This window comes from Neolamprologus brichardi, chromosome 10 (assembly GCF_056152115.1).
Source record: "Neolamprologus brichardi isolate AB-2024 chromosome 10, ASM5615211v1, whole genome shotgun sequence".
In the NCBI taxonomy this organism is placed as follows: Eukaryota; Metazoa; Chordata; class Actinopteri; order Cichliformes; family Cichlidae; genus Neolamprologus; species Neolamprologus brichardi.
In genome coordinates, this window is record NC_142113.1 from 21970767 (window position 1) to 21996849 (window position 26083).

General features: G+C 38.5%; 1 protein-coding gene across 1 annotated transcript; it reads left to right on the forward strand.

Annotated features, from left to right (window-relative positions):
* The first annotated feature begins 3263 nt into the window (after positions 1-3263).
* yipf5 (Yip1 domain family, member 5) lies at positions 3264-8580 on the forward strand. Its single transcript, XM_006784961.2, has 6 exons — positions 3264-3352; positions 4116-4233; positions 4538-4710; positions 6178-6323; positions 7047-7228; positions 7447-8580. Exons 2-6 carry the CDS (start codon positions 4124-4126, stop codon positions 7607-7609), a joined length of 774 nt encoding a protein of 257 aa, XP_006785024.1. The 5' UTR covers positions 3264-3352; positions 4116-4123; the 3' UTR covers positions 7610-8580.
* The last annotated feature ends 17503 nt before the right edge of the window (positions 8581-26083 follow it).

Here is a 26083-nt window from a genome sequence, read left to right on the forward strand (position 1 = left end):
TTTTCTTTCAGGGGAACATATTATAAGATTTATAAGTTTTTCCTTGCTTGATGCAGGTGAAATCTTAATCGGGGGTGTAGTAGGTGGTTGAAGACGAAGGTTTGCTTCAGTAGAGGAAATTCAATGGTTTTAATCCACTCATCCAGGCAGGCAGTGACAGCAGGATTATAACAGAGACTTTTTATAAGAGGGCAATTATGACAGCATATGGCAATACAGTACCCTAAATTCAATTACCCTCTCTGGCACTTTTCAATTTTCTTTAATTAAGTGGATTAAAAAGAAAGGCATGTTCCTCAAGTTTAAAGATGATTAAAAGTCTAAAGAAAGATGAGAGGCAATGAAGGGGAAGCAACTCATTTCTGCTTATGATTAGTCATGGGTGTTTGCTGTAAGAATTCATGTTCCCTGCATCAAATTGATTTTGTTCTTCATAAGACAGAAATGATCCATGCCAGGGCTGCACAGCATGAGAAGGGTTTTTAATGACATTCTTCTGTTGTTGTTTTTAATGACAGTCTTTTGTTGTTTTTTATGCACTTTGGTTGATTGTTTTTTGGGAAAGGAGTTGACCTGTTTCTTGTACAAAAATAGCGTGTAAAAGATTCATCCTGGAGCAATCTTGAAGCAAGTGATAAAAACATACACTGACCAGCAACTCTGTTAGGTATGTCTGTTCAACACAAATGTTTAATCAGCAAGCAATGGTTGATTGGTGGCAGCAATTCAATGTATTTATCCATGTATATGTGATCAAGATCGCCCTCTGAGTTCAAATCGAACATCAGAATAGGGAAGAAAAGGTTATTTAGGTGATGTTAAAACTTTAAACGTGGCAGGGTTGTTAGTACCAGAGGGGGAGGGGCTTAGTATTTCGGAAACTGTTGGGATTTTTTTCCCACGCCACCATCTCTAGGGTTTACAGAGAATGGTCTGAAAAAGAGAAAATATTGAGTGAACAGCAACTCTCTGAACGAAAATTCCTTCAAGCTGAGAGGATGATGACAGTAACTCAAATAACCGCTCGTTGCGAACAAGGTGTGCAAAACAGCATTTCTGAATATGTAAGACATTAAACCCTGAAGCAGATGGACTACCACAGCAGAAGACCACACTGGGTACCACTCCTGTCAGCAACGCACACGAGTATTGAACGACTGAAGACTGAAAATTTGTCGCCGGGTCTGATGAGTCTTGATTTGAGCTAATTTTAGGATCAGAATTTAGTGTAAACAGTATGAAAGCATGACACCATACTGGCTTGTGTTGGCAGTTCCTGCTGGTGGTGGTATAGTGGTGTGGAGGATACTTTTTTACTCATTTTAGACCCCTTCACACCAACTAATTATTGTTTAAACACCAAAGCCTAAATGAGCATTGTTGCTGACAACATGCAGCAGTGTACCCATCTCCTGATGGCTGCTTCAAGCAGAATAACCATGCCACTTCACAAAGCTAAAAAACAGAAAAAAGGAAATGATTTTAGCATGACAGTGAGTTTACTGTACTCTAATAACTTCCACTGTCAGCAGATCTCAATCCAATAGAGCACCTTTGGGATGTGTTTCATTGTATCGTGGAGGTATAGCAAATGCTGGGATCTGAGCATTGTTTTTACCAGCGAGATAAAATGTGACAGATGGTACCAGATCAGTAGATTTCTTCCGCACAACCTTGGCTAGACAACAGTTTTGTTACAATATTGACCAAAAAAGGCTTTTCTGTATATTATTGCCTAAAGACAGAGGGGACTTGGTATGTCTGCCGTGAATAATGATAAATCTCTGGTTCATGCACTTCTGTAGCATTTTTATCATTCATCATTCTGTAAAGAAGAATGTAACTCTAGGCTAGGTAGGGAGCCAGGTGTAATTCAGCTGCCTTTCACACTGCACCAGTTAATTTATGTCAAGAAATTCACATATTCCTATTATGATTGCCAGGAGTGTTTTTTGTTTCAGTGAAGCAGAAATAATCCAGTTTTAATAAGCGCTGGGTAAGAGATCGAGATAGTAGTAATGGAAGGAGACTGTTTAATAACAGTCATCTGAATTCATATCAGTTTTGTTGTTCCTGTTGGCTTTTTCTGTTGCATACTGGTCTTGACCACTCTAAAGATAGAGAGCACTGGATCAAGAATGTATAGGCACCAATAATATGTTTTTCTTCTTACATTTCTACATTTGTGTGTTTCCATGTCCCACATGTCAAACCCATGTGCATCTGCAATGTTCACTCAGTTCCCATTTCCTCCCTTCCCTATTTCCTCTCAGCAGAGGTCATCAGCACATTACTTTCCATTATCTGCCGTCATCATCAAAGAGGATGGGTTCGCCGGAGTATTTCTATAGCGGTGCAGTCCTCCTGCATAAGCATACTGATTGATCTGTTTCTCAACAAAACCTGCTACCTTTGTTCTTACCACGAGCTCAGTGCGTGTCCTCTTAAATTATCTCACACATCCTGTCTCTATTTGGTATCACTAGAGAATCATTTACTCAGAATATGAGTCAGAACCTAATAGGGTTACATACCAGATGTAAGCACAATAAACAACACTTGAATTCATAAGAAGTAAAATTCGTTGTTTGTGAGACTTTGTTAAGCAAAGCTATACAAGGATTTTATCATTTTACGTCATAAAAATGTGTTCCTGTTCTATTTCTGTGCACACTTCTAATTCTTTCCTGCAGCTCATCTTCCATTTTGTATGGGTCACTATGGAAACACAATTCATCAGCTTGTTCTCATGATATTTGCACCAGAGCCATCATGTTATATATCTATATCTATATATATATTATTTAAAAATAAATTAATAATGATAATAATAATTTACTAAGAGGGAAAATTGCATGATTTTATGTTGTTTGACATTTCAAACTGACTGTATTTATCAGACAGCCACTACTACACACTTGATCTTTGGATATGGTGCATATGTAAATGCTCATATCAATACAGCAACAAAATCATTGTGTATAAGCCTCTTTAATCCCTGAGAAAAAAGTCACCGCAGCCCAGAAAACACAGAAACTAACAGTAATTGCCTTTATTTGCGATGTGCGTAAACCGAGAAGTGACTGAAGTGTATACAAAGTTAAAATATATATTTCCTGGTCTTCTGTTTTGTTTTGTTTTTCTTCCTTTTGGTAGCAAGTGATTTTTATGGACGTGTAGTACCATCAATCGCCGGCAGGATGCGCCAGATATTCTGCGAGCAGGAATTTGTCAGTGGTCCCAACAATTTCCTGTTAGCGACGGCTGGTCCCGGAAGATTTACCTTTCTCCTGACACGTAGCAGCCGCAGCGAAGTTGGCAGGGCTCTGGGCAGAGTTATCACACAGCACAGGTAAGAGTTTGCACGACCGTGGTGTTTCATAGCGTGAGAATAGTGATTAAGTTTGAAAAGTTGGATTGAGTAGTAAGCCGTCGCTGATATTTTGTGTAAGTTAGGTCTGTGCCGGCTATTATGGCTAGCATTAGCTAACCAATTAGCTGCAGAGTTAACGGTACGTTAGCCTCCCAAAGATTAGTAGCTCAGTGTGTACCGAAAGCATCAGTTATTCATCTACGTGTCCGTGGTCGTAGCTGTTGAACCATTTTATAGATGGAACAGTTACTAACAGTAAGCCAAGAAAATGCTTGAAGCATACAGCTTACGGTATTGGTTTGTTTTGTTAGCCGCTTAAGCACTGCTGCATTTAGGGACCCAACTAGCGTTAATTGTTGTGAGGCTTATTGTTATATCTTATTGTTAACAAACAAATGGAAGGTAAAAATGTTTTTTTTAAAAATATGACTACTACTGTCACGTGGCGTTGTTTGTGTATTTAGGCTTGAAATTTGGTCGCTGCGCATTTGTGTACGATGACGTGTTTAAAGGTGTCAGGTAATTAACGTAAAAAGATTAAACGCAACTAAATGCAAAGGTTGGCATTTCGCATAACAGCACTGAGTATTTCTAATTGATATTGATAGCTTACGTAGGAAGCTGGCATTGTTAAGCGAGTCTATGCTGTGCAGTGTAAGAGTGTTTTATCTGTATATAGAGCAGACGCATTAAAATAACTTTTCACGCTGGTCGACTGTGTTCCATTTTCTTTTACTTTCAGAGTAAGAGATGTCGGGTTTTGACAACTTTAACACAGACTTTTACCAGTCCAGCTACAGTGTAGATGACCAAAGCCAAGCCGGCTATGGCTACAGCAACACTGACAACCCCTACAATAAGTAAGTGTATGAAGCCATTTTTAATTGATCATTTCTCACCTGCTGGTACACTATTACTGGGCCATTTCAGGTGCTCAAAACGAATCTCCTGATCTTTTGGAAACTTGTGTATTTGACATGTAGTGCCATGTAAAAGTATTTTTCGCCTTCCTGATTTCCTATTTTTTGCATATTTGTCACACAAATCATCAAACAGATTTTAATATTAGACAAAGATTACCTGAGTAAATACAAAAGAGACGTTTCTAAGGCTTTTTTTTTCTTAAATTAAGTTTCCAGTTACTGATTATTGTGTATTTCCCAGGCCATATGGTCAATATGATTACTCCCAGCCCATGGGCTACTCATCCCCAGGAGTAATGCAGCCCCAGCAACCATACACCGGACAAATCTTCCAGCCCGCACAGACCTACACACCATCAGCATCACAGTCCATGTACAGTAACAGTTTTGATGATGAGCCACCACTGCTAGAAGGTATGTCAAGCACCAAGACTACATGCCAATGTGTTGTGTTATGTCTGTCTGTCTATCAGCAAGATTGAGAAAAAATATTTCATTCAAGTCTCAATACTATAGAGAACCAGAGCGAAAGAGTAATCCATTAAATTATCTCGATTGCATTCTGTGAAATGTATCTCAATAGTTATTCCAGTTATTCTTTCTTTTTAAGCAAGGAAACTGACTAGTATGGTTGTTATCATTTGCTGAGAAAAATCATTTTACTTCTTGTTTCATAATACTATAAATTGAATGGCTTTGTTGAACTGAGTCAGCTACTGCAAGTACTGTTTGTCAGCCTTTCAAGGTAGTGTAGGAGGAGCTCCAGTTGAAGTCCCAACATGCAAAAGTTTAGCATTGTTGAAATCAGCCTTCAGTATCATCTCTGATATTCAGCAGAGAAACTGTCTCTCAAAGCATGAAATTAGAGTTTCACTCGCCTGTTGAAGTTGCTTCCAGACTCAGAAAATTTCATGACTACAAAACGATTTGATAGAATAAAAGCATTGATGGATCAAATGATGGAGTTCGGCCAAGTGTCTGCGTAACTGGCAGGCTTGATTTTTCTGATTGTTCTTGGCAAACCTATTGTTTTATTTTGCCTCTACTTACATGCTTGAGAAAGACTGCAGACATTTAGTTTTGTTTTTTTGTTTTTTGAAGTGTTTCTGACTGTAGTGTTTGTAGATATTTGGTTTCAGTACTTTCTGTAGTCTTACAGTACCTTATCCCCAAAACTGGTATAAGTATATAAATCTGTACTCTGGGAAATCAGCACATTGTGTTTGAAATCAGTTGAAATTTTTGGTGTTAGTTTATCAAAATCCGGGTTAAAGACCTAAACTTGCATCTCTGCATTTAGAAATATGCTTCCATTATCTGTCAATTGACGATGATGATAATTTGTGTATGTGTAGCTGCTCCACAAACGCACAATATGTGCACTTGCCCACCAAGATGCATTTATATTGCAGTGTTGCTTATATGTGGAGATGCTTACACAAAACTATAAAAAGGTAGATTCAGTCTAATACAATTTACTCTGATGACTGATGATTACTCTGACCACCATCAATCCTGAACGTTGACTATTGGCACAACACTACTTTACTTGACTTTGTCCTGTAGTTGAAACTGGATTCATCATATCTTCTCTGTACTCTTCTGTAATATGATCAGAATTCAGGGTAGAAAAAAATAATACTGAACTGGTAATGTTTCATTGTGAGTTTCGTTTTAGGACTGAGCCATTATTTAGTTGGAAAATCTACAATTACGATTCAGATTTCAGGTGTGAAGACACACCTGAAAGCATTTCATCGAAGAAATCCCCGGTTGAGTATTTGTGGAAGACAGATGTGTTTGGAACCAATAGGGCCTGGTGTTTATATAGAAAATAGTATAGTATAAATATCTGAAATGTCTCATCTCTTCTTCTCTTAGAATTAGGAATCAATTTTGACCACATCTGGCAGAAGACCCTGACGGTTCTCCATCCAATGAAAGTAGCAGATGGCAGCATCATGAACGAGACAGACTTGGCCGGGCCTATGGTGTTTTGTTTGGCCTTTGGAGCAACACTTCTTCTGGTAAATCATTTGGTTGATTTTTAGGTGAAAAATAAAAAGAAGATAAACTGGTAAAGACAAGCAATAATACTTAAAAATAATAAAATATTGGCTACTACATTAATAAAAGTGCCAAGTTTTAATTATAATTTGGGTAGATTGGTATCGATGTGTCAGAGGCTGTGTAGTCTTTTACATTACAAACTGTTAGCGCTTTCAGTAATGAAATTATCAGTAGAGTAAGTGTTCTGGTTTTGTTCAGTTGAGCGTGCTCAAGTTATGAGAAAACTATGAATCTTTGTTTACCATGCAATCTTTTTTTTATGAGACTTATGCACAAGGCCTTCATCGTGAGCTTCTGCTTCATTAGACTGTACCAAATTCATAGCTTTGATATCCACAGTAATTTTGTTTTTGTTTTACTTTTTTTAGTTTGAGTCTCATTATAATCTTGTGATCACAATCTCCTAGTGTGATCATCGAGTTAGATCTCAGTGTAAATGGCTGCTTCCAATCAAATCTGAGTCATGCAAATGGCTTTTTATTTATCAGCTATAGTTGAAACAGCACACAACTGCTGTGTAGTCAAATTATTTTTGTGTGTGTTCTGGCAATTAAATTACTGTTAAAAAAAAGAAAAGCACAGAGCATATAACTGTACAAACTCAATGTGTGAACTGTTGGTGAGTGTAGTCCATATCTAATTATGTGGATCTTTTTTTTTCCCCTCCTCTCTGTTTACAGTCAGGTAAAATCCAGTTTGGTTATGTGTATGGCATCAGTGCGATTGGCTGCCTTGGCATGTACTGCCTACTCAACCTCATGAGTATGACAGGCGTGTCGTTTGGCTGCGTGGCCAGCGTGCTGGGATACTGCCTCCTCCCCATGATCATTCTCTCAAGTTTTGGAGTTCTCTTCTCTTTACAGTGAGTATACAGGAAAACAAAAAGGTTTATGATTGTTAATTTAGCCTGCAAATCTGGCAAAAGGACTTTTAAAAAGATATAGTATTTATTTACTAGATTAATATACAATCTAGTATTTTAAAATAAAGAGTTTTGTCGTATTATTGTAGTACAGCCCGTAAATAACATCAGTTATTAGTAGTAAGTCTAACTTTCTGCTTATTTTTTGTCCTCTCTAGAGGCATGATGGGAATTATACTAACAGCAACAATCATTAGCTGGTGCAGTTTCTCAGCCTCGAAGATCTTCATCTCAGCATTGGCCATGGATGGGCAGCAGCTGTTGGTTGCTTACCCATGCGCTCTGCTTTATGGGGTTTTTGCGCTCATCTCCGTCTTCTAAAAACCGCAATTCATCAACAGTTTCAAATAACTGTTCCCCAGTTTCTGTAATGTCGGCCTAATTGGCATAAGTGTAATTAGTGAAATTATTGGCTAATAATGCTGTTACTACAGAAAAGCAGGCGCTCCTGCCTAAATTGGTACCAGGATTTTTTTTTCTGTCTTCTTTTATTGGCCTCCACCTTTCCCCACATTACAACTTGACCATTCGCAAGCTGGACTATATGGTGTCACACATGACTTCTCGTCACCTTCCTCGCCTGATATGCGTCTTACAGGAGAAGACTGTCAACAAGCGTGCTGGGAGGGGGGATTTTCTGTGGACAGAGTTGAGCCTTAAATGGTCTTGTACAGTCCTGTGATTTTTAAGGACATTAAGGGAACAAAAACTGCAGTTTTCAAGAATAAAAATGAACCCTGCAACCTAATCTGAATTCAGCTAAAATCCCATTTGTCCTGATTTTTGTAAAAGCTTTTATGAGCGTTTTCTGTCTCCCATATATTGAGCAACAACAAGACTAAGGGAAACACCCACTTTCATTCTGCACAGGACTACATTAACAGCGATGGGGTTGTCTCCTCCGCAACATCGCATTTTCTTCGCAACCGAAGAGCCACAAACTTTATCGAGTGTGTCAGTTTTTGAACAGAAAGACAGCAGCTCTGCTATATCTAATGTATTTTATTATATTCTTTGGAGATTCCTTTGAGTTTTGATGCCTTTTCAGGAAGACAATAACAGTTTGCACAAAAACACTGCTCCCAAACCAAACCAGTTTGATCAAATGCTCAGAATTAATATTGGTAGAGATGCTGTATGTCTAGGTACAAGTGTCTCTATAGGTTTTCGTTCTTGTATGTATCCCTTTTCATCTCTTAAATCTTTATTTTTAGAGACGACTCACTTAATGCTTTGATGTGTCATCTGTTGTTCATGTCTTCTTATGCACATTAAAGTTGTTTTTGAAGGTTGCCTGCTGTGTGGGTAAATGTTTCGGTGGTCACCCTAAGAAATTCTACGACCTCTATGAAGACTGAAAAAAACATTTTATTTGGGCCACGGACCCACTGTTGTTCGTTGGCTGGCAGAGAAAGAAACATTCAACGTTCTCCTACAGTGCTAAAGCTTGGCCAAGTGAGGGCACTGTCTGCCTACAACTACAGACCCTCAGCTTCAGGTGTAGCCCATCTGCTATGTGGTGTGTGGAGGACATTAGAAAGATTACACTGAAATCCAATTTGTTCTGAAACAATGCCACATGTCTGCAAATGCAAGAACCTGCAGCTTCCTATTGAAATAATGGATTCAAACCGGTTCTTTTCTTCCCTCTTTTAGCTTTTCTTTGTTTTATACACACGCATACAAAGAGCATCCTTAAATGGATAATAACCCACTTTAGATAGATGAATAATTCAACAATTTAAAAAGGACCCTTTTTTTCTGTTCCAACAAACTTAACACCATAACAGACCTAGCATTTCAAGAAGACCTAGTGGGAGAAGTCTGATCCAAGGCCCCTTCATATAGACATTCTGTGTATGTGTGGTCTTAATTTGAGTGTCAATTTCAACCTGTACTTTTATAACGTGTCAAAGCTATTAATGGATGGAAGACTGTAATGTTGCACTTTGATGCAGATGTTCTCAGTTTCTCGATTAATAAAAGATGAGTCATTTCAGGAATTTTTAACTCATGTTCACCGCATTGAGTGTCTCGGGTGCTCCAAATTATTATGCAGTTATGCATCGACTCAGCTCTGGGGATCAATGAAGCCTTCTCTGTACGATAGAAGCGAACAGGATGTTGACATTCAAACATTCTAACGTACAGTATTTGCTTTCAGGCGGTTTCCAGAGCTCATAGATTTCAGTGCCTTGCATCTCCATTCACTCAGAGGTTCACTGTTACATTTTCCTCTTGGGCTTAGTTTTTTTTCTCCTTCTTTCTGTCAGTAGTTGCTGTGGGAATACTCTGCGCCCGTGGCAGTCCTGTGGTAATGTTAAGGAAAGGAAGTTGATACGTCTCATTTCCTATTTGTAAAGTAGTTCCTCAAAATCATTTTAGTCACGATTTAACTGTTTTGTTTCTGTTTTTGAACATCAGTTCACAGCTGGATACAGCATTCACTGAGAGGCAATAGTCACTCTTCTAAACACATTTCTCTACAGTTTCCCAATTGCAGAATTGCAACACCCTGGAACATCAAAATTCCTCTGGAAAACCCCCAAAATGTAAAAAAAAAAAGATTTAAGTGTGTATCCAACAGAGGCAAAAAATATTTAAACACCACGAAGTTGAGATTCCTAAAGTCTAATAGTTAAGAATTGTCAACAAGATCAAGTACTGTTTAAAAGAGAATCCAGCTTTTCCCTTTTTCATCGCCTCCTGAATATTTACACACAGGCGCCTCCAGGTGACAGTGTTGAGTTACTGTCCTTATGACTCACTGGATTTTGTGTTTTTCATGTACTCACTGGTTACAATATGAAGTATATATCCCCTGGAGCAATGACTGCATCCTCGCTTCTTTTCACATTTAGTCATAAAATTTATGTCTCACTCTAGCCCAAGATCTTCCGGTAGCCAAACACACCCATCCCATTTTACTCTGTACTCTGACTTTTTTTTTTGTTCATTTTTCGTTTTTGTGATTGGCTTTTAAACTTTCGGTTTGTTTCTTTTGTAATTACTTAAGTGCCTCAAGTAGGAGAATATATCCAAATCCAAATCTTTTTCACCCATGTAAAGTTCCTATGAATAAATAAATAATTGTTTGAAATCAAAACCATTTTATTTTACGACATGGGCGCAAAGTAATATTAATCTTTGTATTCACTGGAATAGATATATAGTGCCACTTTTGCTGCTTCTGTTGTGCCAGTACTTGTATAGCTAGTAAAATATTACTAATCCTAAAATTCATCTTCACCTTCATGCTGTTTTAGGAGTAGCTTATCATTCTGTTTGTCTCTGAGGAATAAGGCCCACCATTATGTCATCTAATGTTGGATAATCTCACCTCCATCTGGCTGGCCTGGGACACAGTCTGTCCTACCCAGCAAGCATGCCTGGCTGACCAGTGAGCTGCAGATAATATTGAAACTGTCCCCAAGAAAACACCCCATTTTTACACAGAGCTTGAGAGAAATACATAGAGCGATAAAAGCTTCTGAGATTACAAAAGAAGGGGAAGAAACTATTATGGGGAAACCACTTAAAGCTCATTGTTTAAGAAAGATTGTGATAATATTGCGGGTCGCTTGCAGGCTGAATCATTGTAAATCAGGATGCAAGTGGCATTCGTGCAGCCTTGGAAAACAAAAGTCAGCATTTCAACTTTTTCTTTAAAAAAAAGCCACATTGGAACCTGGAATTTGTTTTCCATTTCCTTCCTACAGTTAACATGGTTAGCATGTGCAGTGCCTTCATGGGAAGATTTTCATTACTCAGGTTTAAAAACAAAAAAAAAATCAAAGAAGCCACAAAATTGTCATTGCTGGATTTGGGCGGGGGGATGCAAATTGAAAGTCACTGTGTAACTCCTAACTCTATTTATTGAGAATGTCATTTTTTTCTTGTCTAAATGAAAATGTTCATTTTCAACTAATTAAAAAAACATCAGCAATACATAATTGAGTTCATGCATCTACTTCTATAACATTTTTTTTTTTTAAAAAAACATGTTTAAATATCATATTTTATGAGAAATTATTTTTATTTTAGGTCACTGACAGCAGCAGATTTTACTGGATAAGAGGTGTAGCTTGTGTAAGCAATACACTCCAAAAGGCCTTGGCGCAGTGAGGCTGATAAGGATGTCATCTTCAGTGAGGTGCCAGAGAAGCGACGGGTGGAAATGTAACAATTTGTATTCAGCAACGCAGTGCTGCCTTTTAATGCATCTACAAAGCCAACAGCACATGAATATTCACTGAGCAACTGTTAGCACAGCACTGAGTGTGATATGCTCCTGCACTTCATTAGGCTAATTGTACCCCTCATTGTACTGTGGACTCTTCTAACAGTTGATTCAGAACTCAATGAACTAATGCAAACACTGCAAGGCCCGATCAGCCGAGTCTGGCTAAGATGAAATATGGATGTGTATGTGAGCGCGTGCATGTACTTCAGTGCATGCTCCTGTGTATTCATGAGTCTAAGTGTAATTTGTGTACAAGCACTCCTGCACAAGCATGTACTTCTGTGTGCATATTGCATATTTGTGTGTTCTAAGCGACATGCTCACAGGAACTCCTAATTCTTTATGTAAAAAGATTGTGATCTTTTTTTGAGAGCAAGGACAAATGCATGCATAAGCTAAACATATTTTAAGAAACAAATGCATTTACACATCAACATACACTCACCACAAACCTTATTAGGACTCCCTTTGATCTTCAGAACTGCATTAATTCAGTTCATGTTGCAGATTCGACAAGGTGCTGAAAACATTCCTCACAAATTCTGTCTTATTTAATGAATCATTTCAATGTAAGCAGCTATCTCCTGGAAGTTTTCAGTCTTTTGAATATGTGGCTTTACAGCTGAAGGCCCCATTCAAAGTTGTGTTTCTTAATTTTTACAGGCCTCCCAAATACTGCACAGACTTTTTTAATGATCTCAGTGAACTGCTGTCTGTGATCTGTGTTGATTTCGACTGTGTAATTATTGTTGGAGATTTTAACATCCATGTGGACAACCCTCAGGACAAAGGGACTAAAGGCCTGAGTAACACTCTGGGCAACTTTGGGCTGACTCAGCATGTACCAGAGGCCATACATAATAGAGGACACACTCTTGACCTACTGATCTCCAAGGGCCTAAGCGTTTCAAAGGTTACTGTGTCTGATGTGGGTCTGTCTGATCATTACTGTGTTTTCTTTGAAAGTAAAATTTCAGCCCACACAAATATATCAACAGCAGTGATCACAAAACGGTGTATAACTGAATACAGTAGTGAGATCTTTAACCAGGTCTTCCCATTAACACCTGACCTGTCCAGAGGTTCAGTCAATGAGTTCGTCAATAGCTTCAGTGCTAAAATGTTAAATCTCATGGACACTATTGCTCCCATTAAGGTGAAGGTTATCTCTAGAAGGAAAAAGTCTCCATGGAGAAACTCCACACTGGTGAAAAATGAAAAAAGACAGTGTAGGAAAGCTGAGTGCAAATGGAGAAAAACAAACCTCCAGGTTCATTATGACATCTATAAAGAGAAACTTCACAATTATAATTTACAACTGAGGAGTGAAAGAAGGTCCTACTTCTCTGACATCATCTCCAAAAACAGTCATAACGCTCGGGTCTTATTTTCTACAGTTGACAGGCTAACAAACCCTCCTGTGTCAGTGGCAGCTGAACTTCATTCGACCATGGCCTGCAACGATTTTGCCAAATTCTTCACAGAAAAAATCCAAAAGATTAGACAAGCAATTGGTACATCAACGGCAGATTCACATCTGTAACTTCACATCTGAGCAGACAAGTATCACATGTGGAGTTCCCCAAGGTTCCATCTTGGGACCCCTTCTGTTTAATATTTACATACTCCCACTGGCACAGATTATAAAGAACAACAAAATAAACTATCATAGCTATGCAGATGACACACAAATATATATCACAATGTTACCAGGAGACCGAGGCCCTGTAAAGGCTCTTGGTAAATGCATTGAAGAAATTAATGACTGGCTGTGCCACAATTTTCACCAGCTAAACAAAAACAAAACTGAGGTAGTAGTCTTTGGTGCCAAAGAAAAACGATTACAGGTCACCAGAGAACTTCAATCTATACACCCAAACACCACAAACCAGGTGAGAAATTTGGGTGTAGTGATGGATGCAGACCTAAACTTAGAAAAACACATTAAGACAATAACAAAATCAGCTTACTATCACCTCAAGAATATTTCAAGGATAAAAGATCTGATGTCTCAACAGGACCTGGAAAAACTAGTCCATGCATTCATCTTTAGTAGGCGTGACTACTGTAACAGCATCTTTACAGGTCTACCTAAAAAATCAGTCAGACAACTACAGCTCATTCAGAACTCTGCTGCTCGAGTCCTCACTAAGACCAAAAAAGTGGACCACATCAGTCCAGCTCTGAGGTCTTTACACTGGCTGCCTGTCCGTCAGAGGATAGACTTTAAAGTTCTGATGCTGGTCTATAAAGCTCTGAATGGTTTAGGACCAAAATACATCAGTGACCTCCTGACCCAGTATGAACCTTCCAGATCCCTCAGGTCATCTGGATCCATTTTTTTATCAGTTCCCAGAGTCAGAACCAGACACGGAGAAGCTGCATTCAGCTTTTATGCTCCATATATCTGGAACAAACTCCCAGAAAGCCTCAGATCAGCTGAAACACTCAGTTTATTTAAATCCAGGTTGAAGACTCACCTATTCTCAGCTGCATTTGAATAAAACACCAAATCCCCACTGTTAAGCTTAAATTTCAAAACTTACATTTTAACTACTGATTTTATCTACTGTTCTGATTTTATCTACTGTTTTTTAATCAATTTTAAATCATGCTTTTTATTTGTTTTTGTTCTTTAATGTCTCTGTAAAGCACTTTGAATCACCTTGTTGTTGAATTGTGCTATATAAATAAACTTGCCTTGCCTTGCCTTCCATATTGACCTGATTGAATCGCACAGTTGCTGCAGATTTGTTAGCTGCACATCAATCATGTGAATTTCTCATTCCACCACTCCAAAGGTCCTCTGTTGGATTGTCATTGTCATGTTCAAAAAGCCAGTTAGAGATGTTGGAAGCAGTCATCATTACACTGCGGTCATGAAGGGGTGGACATGGTCAGCAACAATACTCAGGTAGGCTGCGATGTTTAAACTATGCTCAGTTGGTACTAAAGGGCTCAAAGCATGTCAAAAAACACTATTACCACCAGCCTGAATTGTTGCTACAAGGGAGGCTGAATCCATGATTTCATGTTGTTTATTACACATTCTGACTCTAACTTCTGAATTTTGGAGCCTGTTTGAATTGTAGCTACAGATTCCCTTTCCTAACTGAGAGGAGTGTTGTCTCCTGCTGCTGTAGTCCATCTGCTCCAAGGTCAATGTGTTACGCATTCAAAGATGCTCTTTTGCATACATTGTTTGCAAAAAGGGGTTATTTGAATTGTTGTTGTCCTCCTATCAACTGGATGTGGCCATTCTCCACTGAACTCATGTACATTTCCAAATGTACATAAGCATGTGCAGAAACACAAACTTATAGCAGTGACATCATATGTATGGCCAGAACCGGTTTGCTGAGTGTTCCCGTCAGGTCCACTTAATGGCTTTGCAATATGTGTAAAGTACAGGAAAATCACTAATAATTTCTTAATTCATTAATGAAGTTTTCAGTAAATTGCCATTCTAGTAAACATACAAAAAAATCAGGTTATTTCTAGGCCTTACCATTATCTGAAAAATAAATAAGTAAATTATAAAAGTGGTTTACTTCCTAAATTCCATACATAAGCAATGCCTTGGTATAAACTGTACTGTTAATGTAAACTCTAAAGTTTTAAAGTTTTGTAACTGATTGAAAGCAGGCATTGAACTTGTTTTTGTTAAGACATCTCATGGTGCTCATCATTTGTTTTGTGCAAAAGCCTCAAGACTGAGCCACTTGAGATGAAATCGATCTCAAGTGTGCCAGAGTTGATCTCAAGCAGCTGTACATGGCTCATGAAATAACATCTGAATTTATGATTAAGTAACACTGATTTGCGTTTCCTTCTTCCAATAATCAGCTGTGTCTCATATGTATGTTTGAGAACAAAACTCCTCTATGTGAAAATAAATAAGAAGAAACAATAAATAATACAATTGTAGTTGAACTTACAAACAAACAAAAAACATGTGTAACTTAGAAAAACTATTTAGACAAAAATCAGGATAAAAAAACAACTGCACATATGTGAAGCCATGATCCCTTCACCAAAGACAGATTTTCAGGCACTCCACATTCTCTGAGCAAGAAATAATGAATCACTCCTGAGACACCATTGTACTCTTCAAACCATGCTTTCTTTTTGAAACCATCTGTACAGCTGGGAACCATCCACAGTCTAGAAGAAGAGCTAATTTTCTCCTGCCTTCTCTTAATTATTCACAAAATGTGTGTTTGCAGTAGTAATGCATCTTTGCGACTGTGTTTGTGAAAGTGCTCTCCTCTGAGCCAAAATGGAGTTTTCAGGATGCCAGAGACAATTACCAGGCTTTAAATGGCCCGTCATTACAGTAGTTTTTATGTCAACATCGAGAAAGAAGGAACAAAAAACCTTGGTGTCATATTTAGCTTTGACATAAAGATTACTAAGAAATACTGACTGACAGTTCTGTCCTCATGCAGTTTCTGTTTAGGCCTTTCTGCCTGAAGGCCTTGTAAAATGACTTTAGGCTTTAGAAGAACTGAAATCCAACTTTACTTGCTGCAGCTGTTCTTAAAAAGTACATACTAAATAAAATGTTCACGGTATTTACAGTGAATATGTCTGCTCTTATACATATTCACTAATGTTTCATGTATGATTAAATTAAAGGCTCCACCAATAAATAATATGCACACTATAAGGATATGATGGAGAGTATGTTGAAACTGCACTATAGAGTGTCAGGGCTGCTTCTGAAAAGTTGCTAGTAAATCCACTGCTGCTAGAATTTATTTAGCCTTTTCTTTCTGTTTGTGATTTAGATTTCTGCAGCAGGCCTGGATTCTTACATAACATCCAGACAAAAAACAAACGGCTTAAACAGCATTTGTAGCTTCAAAACGCAGACACAATGCCAGGTGCAGTTGTGCACATTTTCAGTATATTTAGATATAATATTTATATACTTAATTATCAATTTGTGTGTCATGTTGACCAAATAACATCAAAATGTGCACAAAGTTTCACAGGAAAATACAGTAATGGAGTATAAATAAACTCTAATGACGGTCCAAATATGATGTCAGCTGAGTTGCTGCTTGCTGTGTTAGGATAATGTTTTGAATTATGATGCTTGTGCCATGCATTTTTAATGCTCTGGATTAGAATAGAGAACAAAAAAACTGTTTATTATATTATCGTTCTATTTAGTTTGGGCCAGGCTATCAGTTGGATTTATTATTTATTGTTTAGGAAAGTAGAGATAAAATCACCATCATTTTAGGACTTTTAAACTCAGTAGTCCATGCTATGTCTGCAGCTGTGTCTTGAACCACTCTTTTTTATCCAGGAACCTGGAAGTAATTGTCAACATACTGGAGAGCTGCAAACAGCCATGGACTTTATTGCAAGTCCAAAGGGAAGAGCTCAGGCAGAAGAAAAATTCTTCACATGGTTGAATAACCTTGTGGTTTTAATTATTTATAAATGATCCAGTGACCAGAATGTTGGGTTTCACGCACTTGACCAAAGGGTGGAGTAAGGAAAAAGAGAAGCTAAAAAAGAAAAGAAAAATGGAAAAATGCATCCATCCATCTTCTTCCTCTTTATCCGGGGCCGGGTCACGGGGGCAGCAGCCTAAGCAGAGAAGCCCAGACCTCCCTCTCCCCAGCCACCTCCTAGCCTATCCGGGGGAACACCAAGGCGTTCCCAGGCCAGCCGAGAGATATAATCTCTCTAGCATGTCCTGGGTCTGCCCCGGGGCCTCCTCCCAGTGGGACATGCCTGGAACACCTCACCCAGGAGGTGCCCAGGAGACATCCTTGTCAGATGCCCGAACCACCTCAGCTGGCTCCTTTCGATGTGGAGGAGAAGCGGCTCTACTCTGAGCCCCTCCCGGATGAATGAACTTCTCACCCTATCTCTAAGGGAGAGGCCAGCCATCCTTCGGAGGAAACTCATTTCCACCGCTTGGATCCGTGATCTCATTCTTTCGGTCACTACCCACAGCTTACGGCCATAGGTGAGGGTAGGGGCGTAGATCGACCGGTAAATTGAGAGCCTTGCTTTTACGCTCAGCTATCTCTTCATCAGGATGGACCAGTGCAGCGTCCGCATCACTGTGGCCGCAGCACCAATCCGTCTGTCAATCTCAGGCTCCCTTCTCCCATCACTCGCGAACCAGACCCTGAGATACTTGAACTCCTACACTTGGGGCAGGAATTCATTCCCGACCCGGAGTGGGCACTCCACCCTTTTCCGGCTGGAAAAATGCCACTCTAAAAATGAATATATAAGTAAATAAACAAAAAGCTACAACATATACAGACCACCACCATGTCAGTATATGACTTTGATTTATCCATCCAGACATCCATCAATTTTATCCCACTTATCTGGGGCCAGGTCACTGGTATTATAGCCTGATTGGAAGTCTCCTTCTCTCAAGTCACCGTCCAGTATATCCTGGGTTTTCCCTGGGGCTTCCACCCAGGAGGACGTGCCTGGGACACCTTGCTTAGGAGGAGTCCAGGAGGCATCCTAGCCAAATGCTTGAATTCCCTCCACTGGTCCCTTCCAATGTGGAGTGCTTGCCTCCACATTGGAACTGACAAAGAGTAGCCCTGGTGAAGTCCAACACTCACAATAAGTCTGACTTATTGCCAGAAATGCAGACTGAGCTGTCTCTGTATTTCTACAGCAATGGATCAGATACAAAATTGAAGCACATCTTACAGGATGCCCCAAAGAATGTGGCTGAATGCCTTTTCCAAGCCCAAAAGGACATGTAGATGTCTGGGGAAAGTTTGACGCACCATAGAATATCCATGAAAGGATCAAGAGTTTCATCAAGACTCTGCTGGAGGTAGGAATTGATGATCTCACTAGTGCCTACACCAGATGCTTCCTGAGAAACCTCACTATATGTCTAGGTAAACCAGCATTCTCTCCTGCCACCTGATCCAACTCACCACCAGGTATTAATCCTCTCTTTACTTGAGTGTCCAAGAGTTGCAACTGTAGATTTGAAGACTTGATTACAAAATTGTTCATCAACATGAGTATGGCATTATGGACAAAATGTGGATTGCATAAAAGTTCTAAAACAGAGCACACATCAGGTTCAGGTTCATTACAGACACTCAATTGCCCAATTAAATGTCTTAACACAATCTTAAGTCTGAATAAAGATACATGAACACTCACTGATTAGTTGGATGACTGAAAGGGGGGAAAAAAGCTTATGAACCAAATCAAACTGTTTTCACCATTTTTCCTCTGCTACTCAACCTGATTGGAACAGTGCAGGTCACTGAGTAATTTGAATTGCACAGCTGAATAAGTGCATTTCAGTGAGTAATATAATATACTGAAGTACAAACTAATCATACCCTCTGCAAAGTGGGTTGCATGCTTGTCAGGATCTGTTTGTTTGTTTTCTGTATTGCTTAAGTCCATGACAGTTTCATTAGACGGTGAAATGTTAATAGCAGCCACTCAGTACAGAGAGCACAACAGAGAGTGTACTTATTTTTAGGTTATAAAATAGGGAAGCAGATATACCCAAATACTCTTTTACTTTAAAGCACTGAAATATGCAGTGCTTTAATCCAGGACATGTTCCTCCCACCTTGTCTTTGCTGTGGTTTTGTGTGACACTGTAGCTTTGGTTCTTGATTTTATTTCATAAGACTGAATATTTACCCTTTGTTTCTACTGGAGCTTACTACACATCAAGATTAATGCCTTAGTGAGATATGATGATTTTAAAGCAGTGCTATCAAGCATGAAGCCTGCAAAAGGTTCCAATCCAATGTCTTTTCATAGATTACAAAAAACCCAGCAAAGTTATTAATAATTATATTTATCCATCCATTTATTTCCACTAATCTTAAAAGATTTTAGATTCACCAGTGTGAGTGATATCAAGCAGAAAGGGGGTTTTAGGGAATCTGGAGACTGTAAATCATGCTATGTCTGTGTGTATTATTTATGGGACAGTGGTGACAGAGTTGAACAGGCACCTGGACACTGTCATGAGAACTCTCTGTGTTCCCACCACATTTGCCCAGAAAGGTAGCTGCTGGTCAGCTTGAAGGGTCACGTACGAAACTCCAGGCAGTGAAATAGTTAAATAATACAGCTCTTCATACACAATGCAAGAACTCACTCTGAAACTCATGATTTCCAACAGCTTGCAGAACAGTTTACCCCTGGATCAAGCAAAGCAAAGCGCAAGCATGCGGTCTGGGCAATCCTCGCGCATTAACATACTTAATGATAACTTTTAGAAATTAAGAAAGACTGGACAAATATAGTCCCCATAAAGACAATGAACAGGCACAATAAATGGCATAGTGCACATACAGAGCGGCAGCCAGCGCAATACAAATTTTGGGTTATCTGATGGAGCTATAGGAGTGATCATAAACGGTGCACAAAAGGGAAACAGGTCATGGAGAGGTCAAAGGGTGCCTAGGCATAGATGAGATCTGTACTTCCAAGCACAAGTACCCGCAGAGAAGCTAAATAATTCAAAAATGAACAAATTAAAATAAAAACGTTTGTAAAGACAACTGACAGCTGTCATTTCAATGACTGTGGGAAAACACAGGTGCAAGTCCCAAACCCACAAGGTTTCATATCAGTGCTGTAAATGCACAGACTAGTTTGTGTTAAGCAGTTTTCATGTTTTGTGTGATAAGTGTTAATTAATGCTGAATATTGATAATTTTAGATAGATGATGGATGTGTTCATTAGTGTTTAACAGTTGTAATGGTTGCACATAATTACACAAATAAATCAGAAGTCAATTCCTGAATGTTCTTGCATTTTCACTTTTAATAAGATATATTTAACTTATTATTCCTGTTGTGTTTTTGTGATATTGCATGATGCTGTGTGATAGTAGATTTTTTTCTCAAACATTTCTTTTCCTTCTTTGCACTAAAATAAATTTGGAAAGTTTCAAATAGGGCTGTTTGTGTGTATCATGCTCAGAGCTGTTTGTTCACGCTGGAGTTAATGCTTTCATTTTTGGTGTTATTGGCACTTTTAACTGTATATTGGCTATTGGGTCTGGCTTTGGGGATCGTGGCAGGGACACTTCTTCCCACACCTTTGGTTGTTTTACTTTCTGTCTTTGCCTTTTCCCTACATTTCTCCTGGCTTCCATGATCTTCCCATTCTGTAATTCCCACTTTTTCTCCAACTTTGGTCTAGCATAAGTTGTCTTGTTTGGGTGCTTTGTCTGATTTACTGACCAAGAGGTTTTGGAAAATTACACTTTGTTTGTAATTTGGTCTCTGTACACCACTACAGTGGATTTAAAATCAGCCAATTAAGAAGCAATTGAAGAGCAGAATTTCAGCTTTAATTCAGTGGGTTTATCAAAAGTAGTCCATGAACTGTTCAGGACTTACAGATGTTTTTGTATATATACTACTCCAGTTTTAGAGGCTCAAAAGTAATTGGACAATTGACAGACAATAATTTGATATCCAGTTGGAGCCTGTTTAGTTGCTATTCAGTTACAAATAAGTGTTGCACTTGCATTTGATAGAGAGAGATCCATACAGATAGAAGATGCACTATCATGGTGACTATCATTGGGCTCAAAAAAAAAAAAAAGAATTTGTTGCAAATCACATCTAAACAAGCCTGCAACGCTTTAACAAACAACTCGTTAGACAGATGAAACTTATAGCAGAATGATAGGAAGAGAACAGTATGAAGAAGGAAAGGAACAGTGATCTGAATTGTACCACATCATCTGTCAAACATGGCAGAAGCAATGTTATGGCATGACATGGCTGATACAGCCAAATGCTGCAAAACTGATTGGAATCTTCACAGTGCAAATGACCCACAGCATGATGTAAAGGCAACCCAAGAGTCTATCATTGCAAAGAAATGGGATGTTCTTCAGTGGTCACTCAACCCAAAGCATGCTTTTCTGGTTAAACAGTTAATGCAATGCTTTTGTCAGCCCCCTTGAGAAGCCCAGACTTGAGAAGTCGGTACTTTAATCACGAAGGCAAAACAGCAAAAGTTGTGTCATTTCCCAAAAACTAGTTTTAAGAAGCATTATTTTCTCCTAAAAGCTAAAAACTACATTATGCAATTACAGGATTTTGGTAACTATCTCTTTAGGTAAAGCAATAAAGAAAGCAACATTTAATACAGATAAGGAACCTTTATCCATATATTTTATTTTGAACTGGCCATCCAGCTCAGCAGGGGGCTGGAGCCTATCCGGGTTTTCATTGGGCAAGAGGTGGAATATGCCCTGGGCAGTTTGCCAGTCTGTCGCAGGGCTAACACAGAGAGACAGGCAGCCACAAACTCTCACATCCACACCTAGGGACAATTTACAATCATCACTTCACAAAACAAGCATGTCTTTGTGCTGTGGGAGGACACCAGAGAACTCAGAGGAAGCCCACACCGGCACATGGAGAACACGCACACTTCACACAGAACAAAAGTGAAAAGATACTATAACAGAGTATGAGATTAAAATGAATGAAATTTAATTTACAGTTGAGCGGTTACATGATTTCACTGTATCATTTCCTTATCGCCATTATCTCATTAGTCTCTTTTACTGTACTGTACAGGAAGTAGGTCTTTGTCTTTAACTGTTCACGCATGATGCACAACAAAAGAACAAACTGGATCATTGTGTTCAGTTCGTTAGAGCACTAATGAGCTTCTTCCTCAAACAAGTAGATTTTTCCATGTATACTAATATCAGGAAATGAAAAGTAGGCTGAGTAGACATCACTGCATCACCAAATTTTATCAGTACAAAATAGACTTTAAATAATTTAAGGGAGGTGACTGTATGAGCTGCATTCATATTGGACAAATTCTGTTTAATGTGCTGACTGGGTACAGACAGCACATTAAACAAGCGTTTAATGCACATTAAACAAGCGTTAAAAAATGGTAGCTTTGCTGTGCAGCACTCCAGCGATGTTTCCTCTTTCATTATGCAATCAGATAGGCATTGTATTGCTCCCAAATTCCCAACTATTGTAATGTTCCCAACATGCAAACATCACAATAATAATAAGCATAATAAATGTTTTCTGTTCACCATGTATGTAACAGAAACAGTCAGTTTGCATATAGTTTATCCCACAAAGGCACCCAGATTTAATGCAACAGCTAAATGTAGTATTCACTGTGAGATTTAGAGTGGTAAGGTATGGTTTTTAATCTTGTACATATGTTTGGAAAGAGACCAGGACCCAGATGTTAAATAATAAAAGAAGCATTGTGTTAGTTCACTGAAGTTGCACTTTTTTGGCTCTTTCATACCATCTGTTTGCAGTATGCTTTAAAATACCTAAATAATTTATCACTGTGGGGCTAGTAACATCCTATCACATAAATCCTGGTTCCCAGGGCGGGATTAAAGTCATTCTCGTTCTAACACAGTTTGTTTGTTAAGTGGTATTTTGTACAGTCCATTTAACAATTGATTAAGGTTTAGTTTTAATGTATGTTCTTAGTTGGGATATTCACGCATAAGCAGTAGTTTATTTGAGTGGTTGTAATTACTACGAGTTCGCATAAATAGCAAAGACATATCATGTGTACAGAACAAAAGAAGGTGGAAAAAAAGGTTTTCACAGAAGTTCTGTGAGGAAACAAAGGACACCTTTACTGGTTCGGTAAGAATTAAGAGGGTAAGTAGCAGCCAGTTGCTGTAAACCAAATGCACTTGATTAACTTAATCATCAGCAAGTGTAAGCAGCACTCTAAAAGCAGATATTTTTGGCAGCTTGCCAGGAGTGGATCTAGAAGGGTGGCACCCTAAAGTGATCTCTTGCCACCCCTAGTGCCACCCTAGTTTTGCATATGACAGCGTTGTTTATTAAAATAAGATAGCATTAACACTTTGAGCCTAGCTACAGTTAACACTGAATATAAATTATAAAACTGAATACATTGTATAGTGTTACTAAATTCAGAGTTGTGATATAAAATATATATATAAGCCATTCTTTTTTCTAAATACTACCATCATGGTTTAAAAAAAAGAGCATTATCTAAGGACAGCGCGAAAACAGTAAAGAAACACAAAAAAAAAGCCGCCTCGTTCCTATTGGTGGAAAAATGTCGACCAATAAAAAAATGGCAACACATGGGATTTGGTTGTTTAGGAAGAGGGGAATGTTTCTGGAGTGTCAGTGAGACAGAGCGAGTGAGAGGGAGAGAGAGAGAGACATCAATAGCGAGTTCTGAGATGTGAGAGATTTGTGACGTTTAGCGTGAAAAATGTATTGTTAGTGTGTTGTGTAGTCGTTATTTTGTGTGTCAGTGAGGGCACTAATGAATGTCACAAGGGCAGATTTCAATGTAAACATTGTCTCCAGGTGGAAAACCAGAGGAGTGATACACCTCCTGCTGTCAGGCCTGCAGGGTTTATCCCTGTGGTGTTCTTCTCTGTCTTCTGGCAGACTTTTTTTTTTTTACCGTTTCAAATAATTTGTGGGGAATCTTATTGTGACACCTGATTGTTCTCTCTAGTTTTATATAACTTCTCGTTTACAAAATTTCCACATGAGTTTTCAGAATTCATAATTTATATTTGCATTTCAAGTTATGGAAATAATTCACTAAACATGCCTGTGGTTTTTACATATGTATATATATATATATATATATATATTAGAGAGAGAGAGAGAGAGCTAGGATTTCATGTTTCTTGTGTGATTTCGGTTGCGTTAATGCAGTATGTCAATGAAAAAATAACTGTAAATTCAGACATGTGAGATTGAGCTGAAAAGAATGATACCAAGAAGCAAGGCAAGGAAAAAAAAATAAAATGAAACAATTTGAGGATGAAATACAGAAGTAAATCAAAAGTAGTCAAAAACGGGCAGTTATATTTTGGACCTGAGAGGGTTAATCCAACAAATCATGAAAAATTAGGTTTACATTTTTTTCACAACAGTGCAGCTTTCTGACATTTTGTGTAAATTTAAGCAACAATTTGATTTTTTTCTAACAAAAGATATTGTGAAACTTAAGTTAGACTTGTGTTTGTAAGTGAACCGCCCCATGTTGTGTAGCCTTCTGGATTTTATACTTATTGGGCTACATATTTATTTATTATACAGGCTATACAGAACATAAAACCAAAAATTCACGTTTTATGTAACTGAAGTGTTTAATTATGACAAAAAAATGCAGAAAATAATTTAGTTATAGACAATATTTATATGGCAAATGTGCATACTTACTGGATTTGAATAATTTTAGCCATATTTAACACCTGCATATGTGTTTTTAAAAAAAAGGCTCTGCTTTTGCCACCCAATTTGATTTCCATGCTACCGTCATGCCACCCTAAGAAGATTTCTCTAGGTCCACCCCTGCAGCTTGCTGTTCTGGAGTAGGAGTGTGTCACAATGTCACAATCTTCCAGGACCGGATGTCCCAGTAAATTCACTCCAAGGTCAGACTGTGTAAAACCCAGGGTCAAATTCTACAGGCCTTTGTTTGTATGTTAAATGTTAAAGTTCATGACAGTACAGTTAGAAAAAGACTAAGCAAGAAAGGCTTGTTTGGAAGGCTTGCCAGGAGAAAGATTCATCTCTCTAAAAGGAACATGGCAGCAGAGCTTAGGTTTGCAAAGCTGTACCTAAGCACAACACAAGACTTCCTTTGAAGCCGTCCTTTGAAGTCTTGTGGTTTGTCTTTTGAACAGATAAGACCAAAGTAGAAATTTTTAGCCATAACACAATGAAAACAACACAGCATATCAGCATAAACACAAATATCAAATGTCAAGCATGGTAGTAGGCTACTGATTTGAGCTTGATTTACCCAGTACCTGTGCACCTTGCAGTCATCGAGTCAACCCTGAACATTATGCCAAAGTATTCTTTGTGAGGCCATATGCCTGACAGCTGAAGCTTGGCCAAAAGTGGGTCATGCAACAAGACAACAATCTCAAGAACAGCAGCAAATCTGCAAAACAATGACCTAAAAAGAAAAAAAAATCAAGGGCCCCTTTAAAATCTAAACTTCAACCTGACTGAAACTCTGTAGCAGGACCATAAGAGCTGTGCATAAATAAAGCCTGCAAGAGAACTGACGCAACACTGTCGAGAAGAGTGGGCCAGAAATAATTTTTTTTGTTTGTTTTTTATTTTTTCTCCTACAGGACCGCACAGTTATGACAACGTTCTTCTTCACGCGACTGTATAACTGTTTTCTATAAATGGCTGATTCCTTGACAAAGCTCTGGCTGTCTGGACTCTATATTCTGTATTCATATACTGCTACCAAGACACTCTTATTTGGACTAAGCACTAAAATATATTTTCTGTTCCTGAGTGGCCAGGTTACGAGAACTCATCCCCCTCTGTCTTGGGGCAAATTGTGCAAAGTATCTTTCATAAAAGCTGTGCCCAATCTGGAGTAGGCATGGGAACATTCTTTCTGGCTGCATCCTAATGCCAGATTAAAACGCCATGGGCCTAATTGATGCTTAATGACACATCTAATTACTCCTCCTAGATAAACAAGCTTCTCATTAGTGCAACAATTACCAAGGTAATGAAAC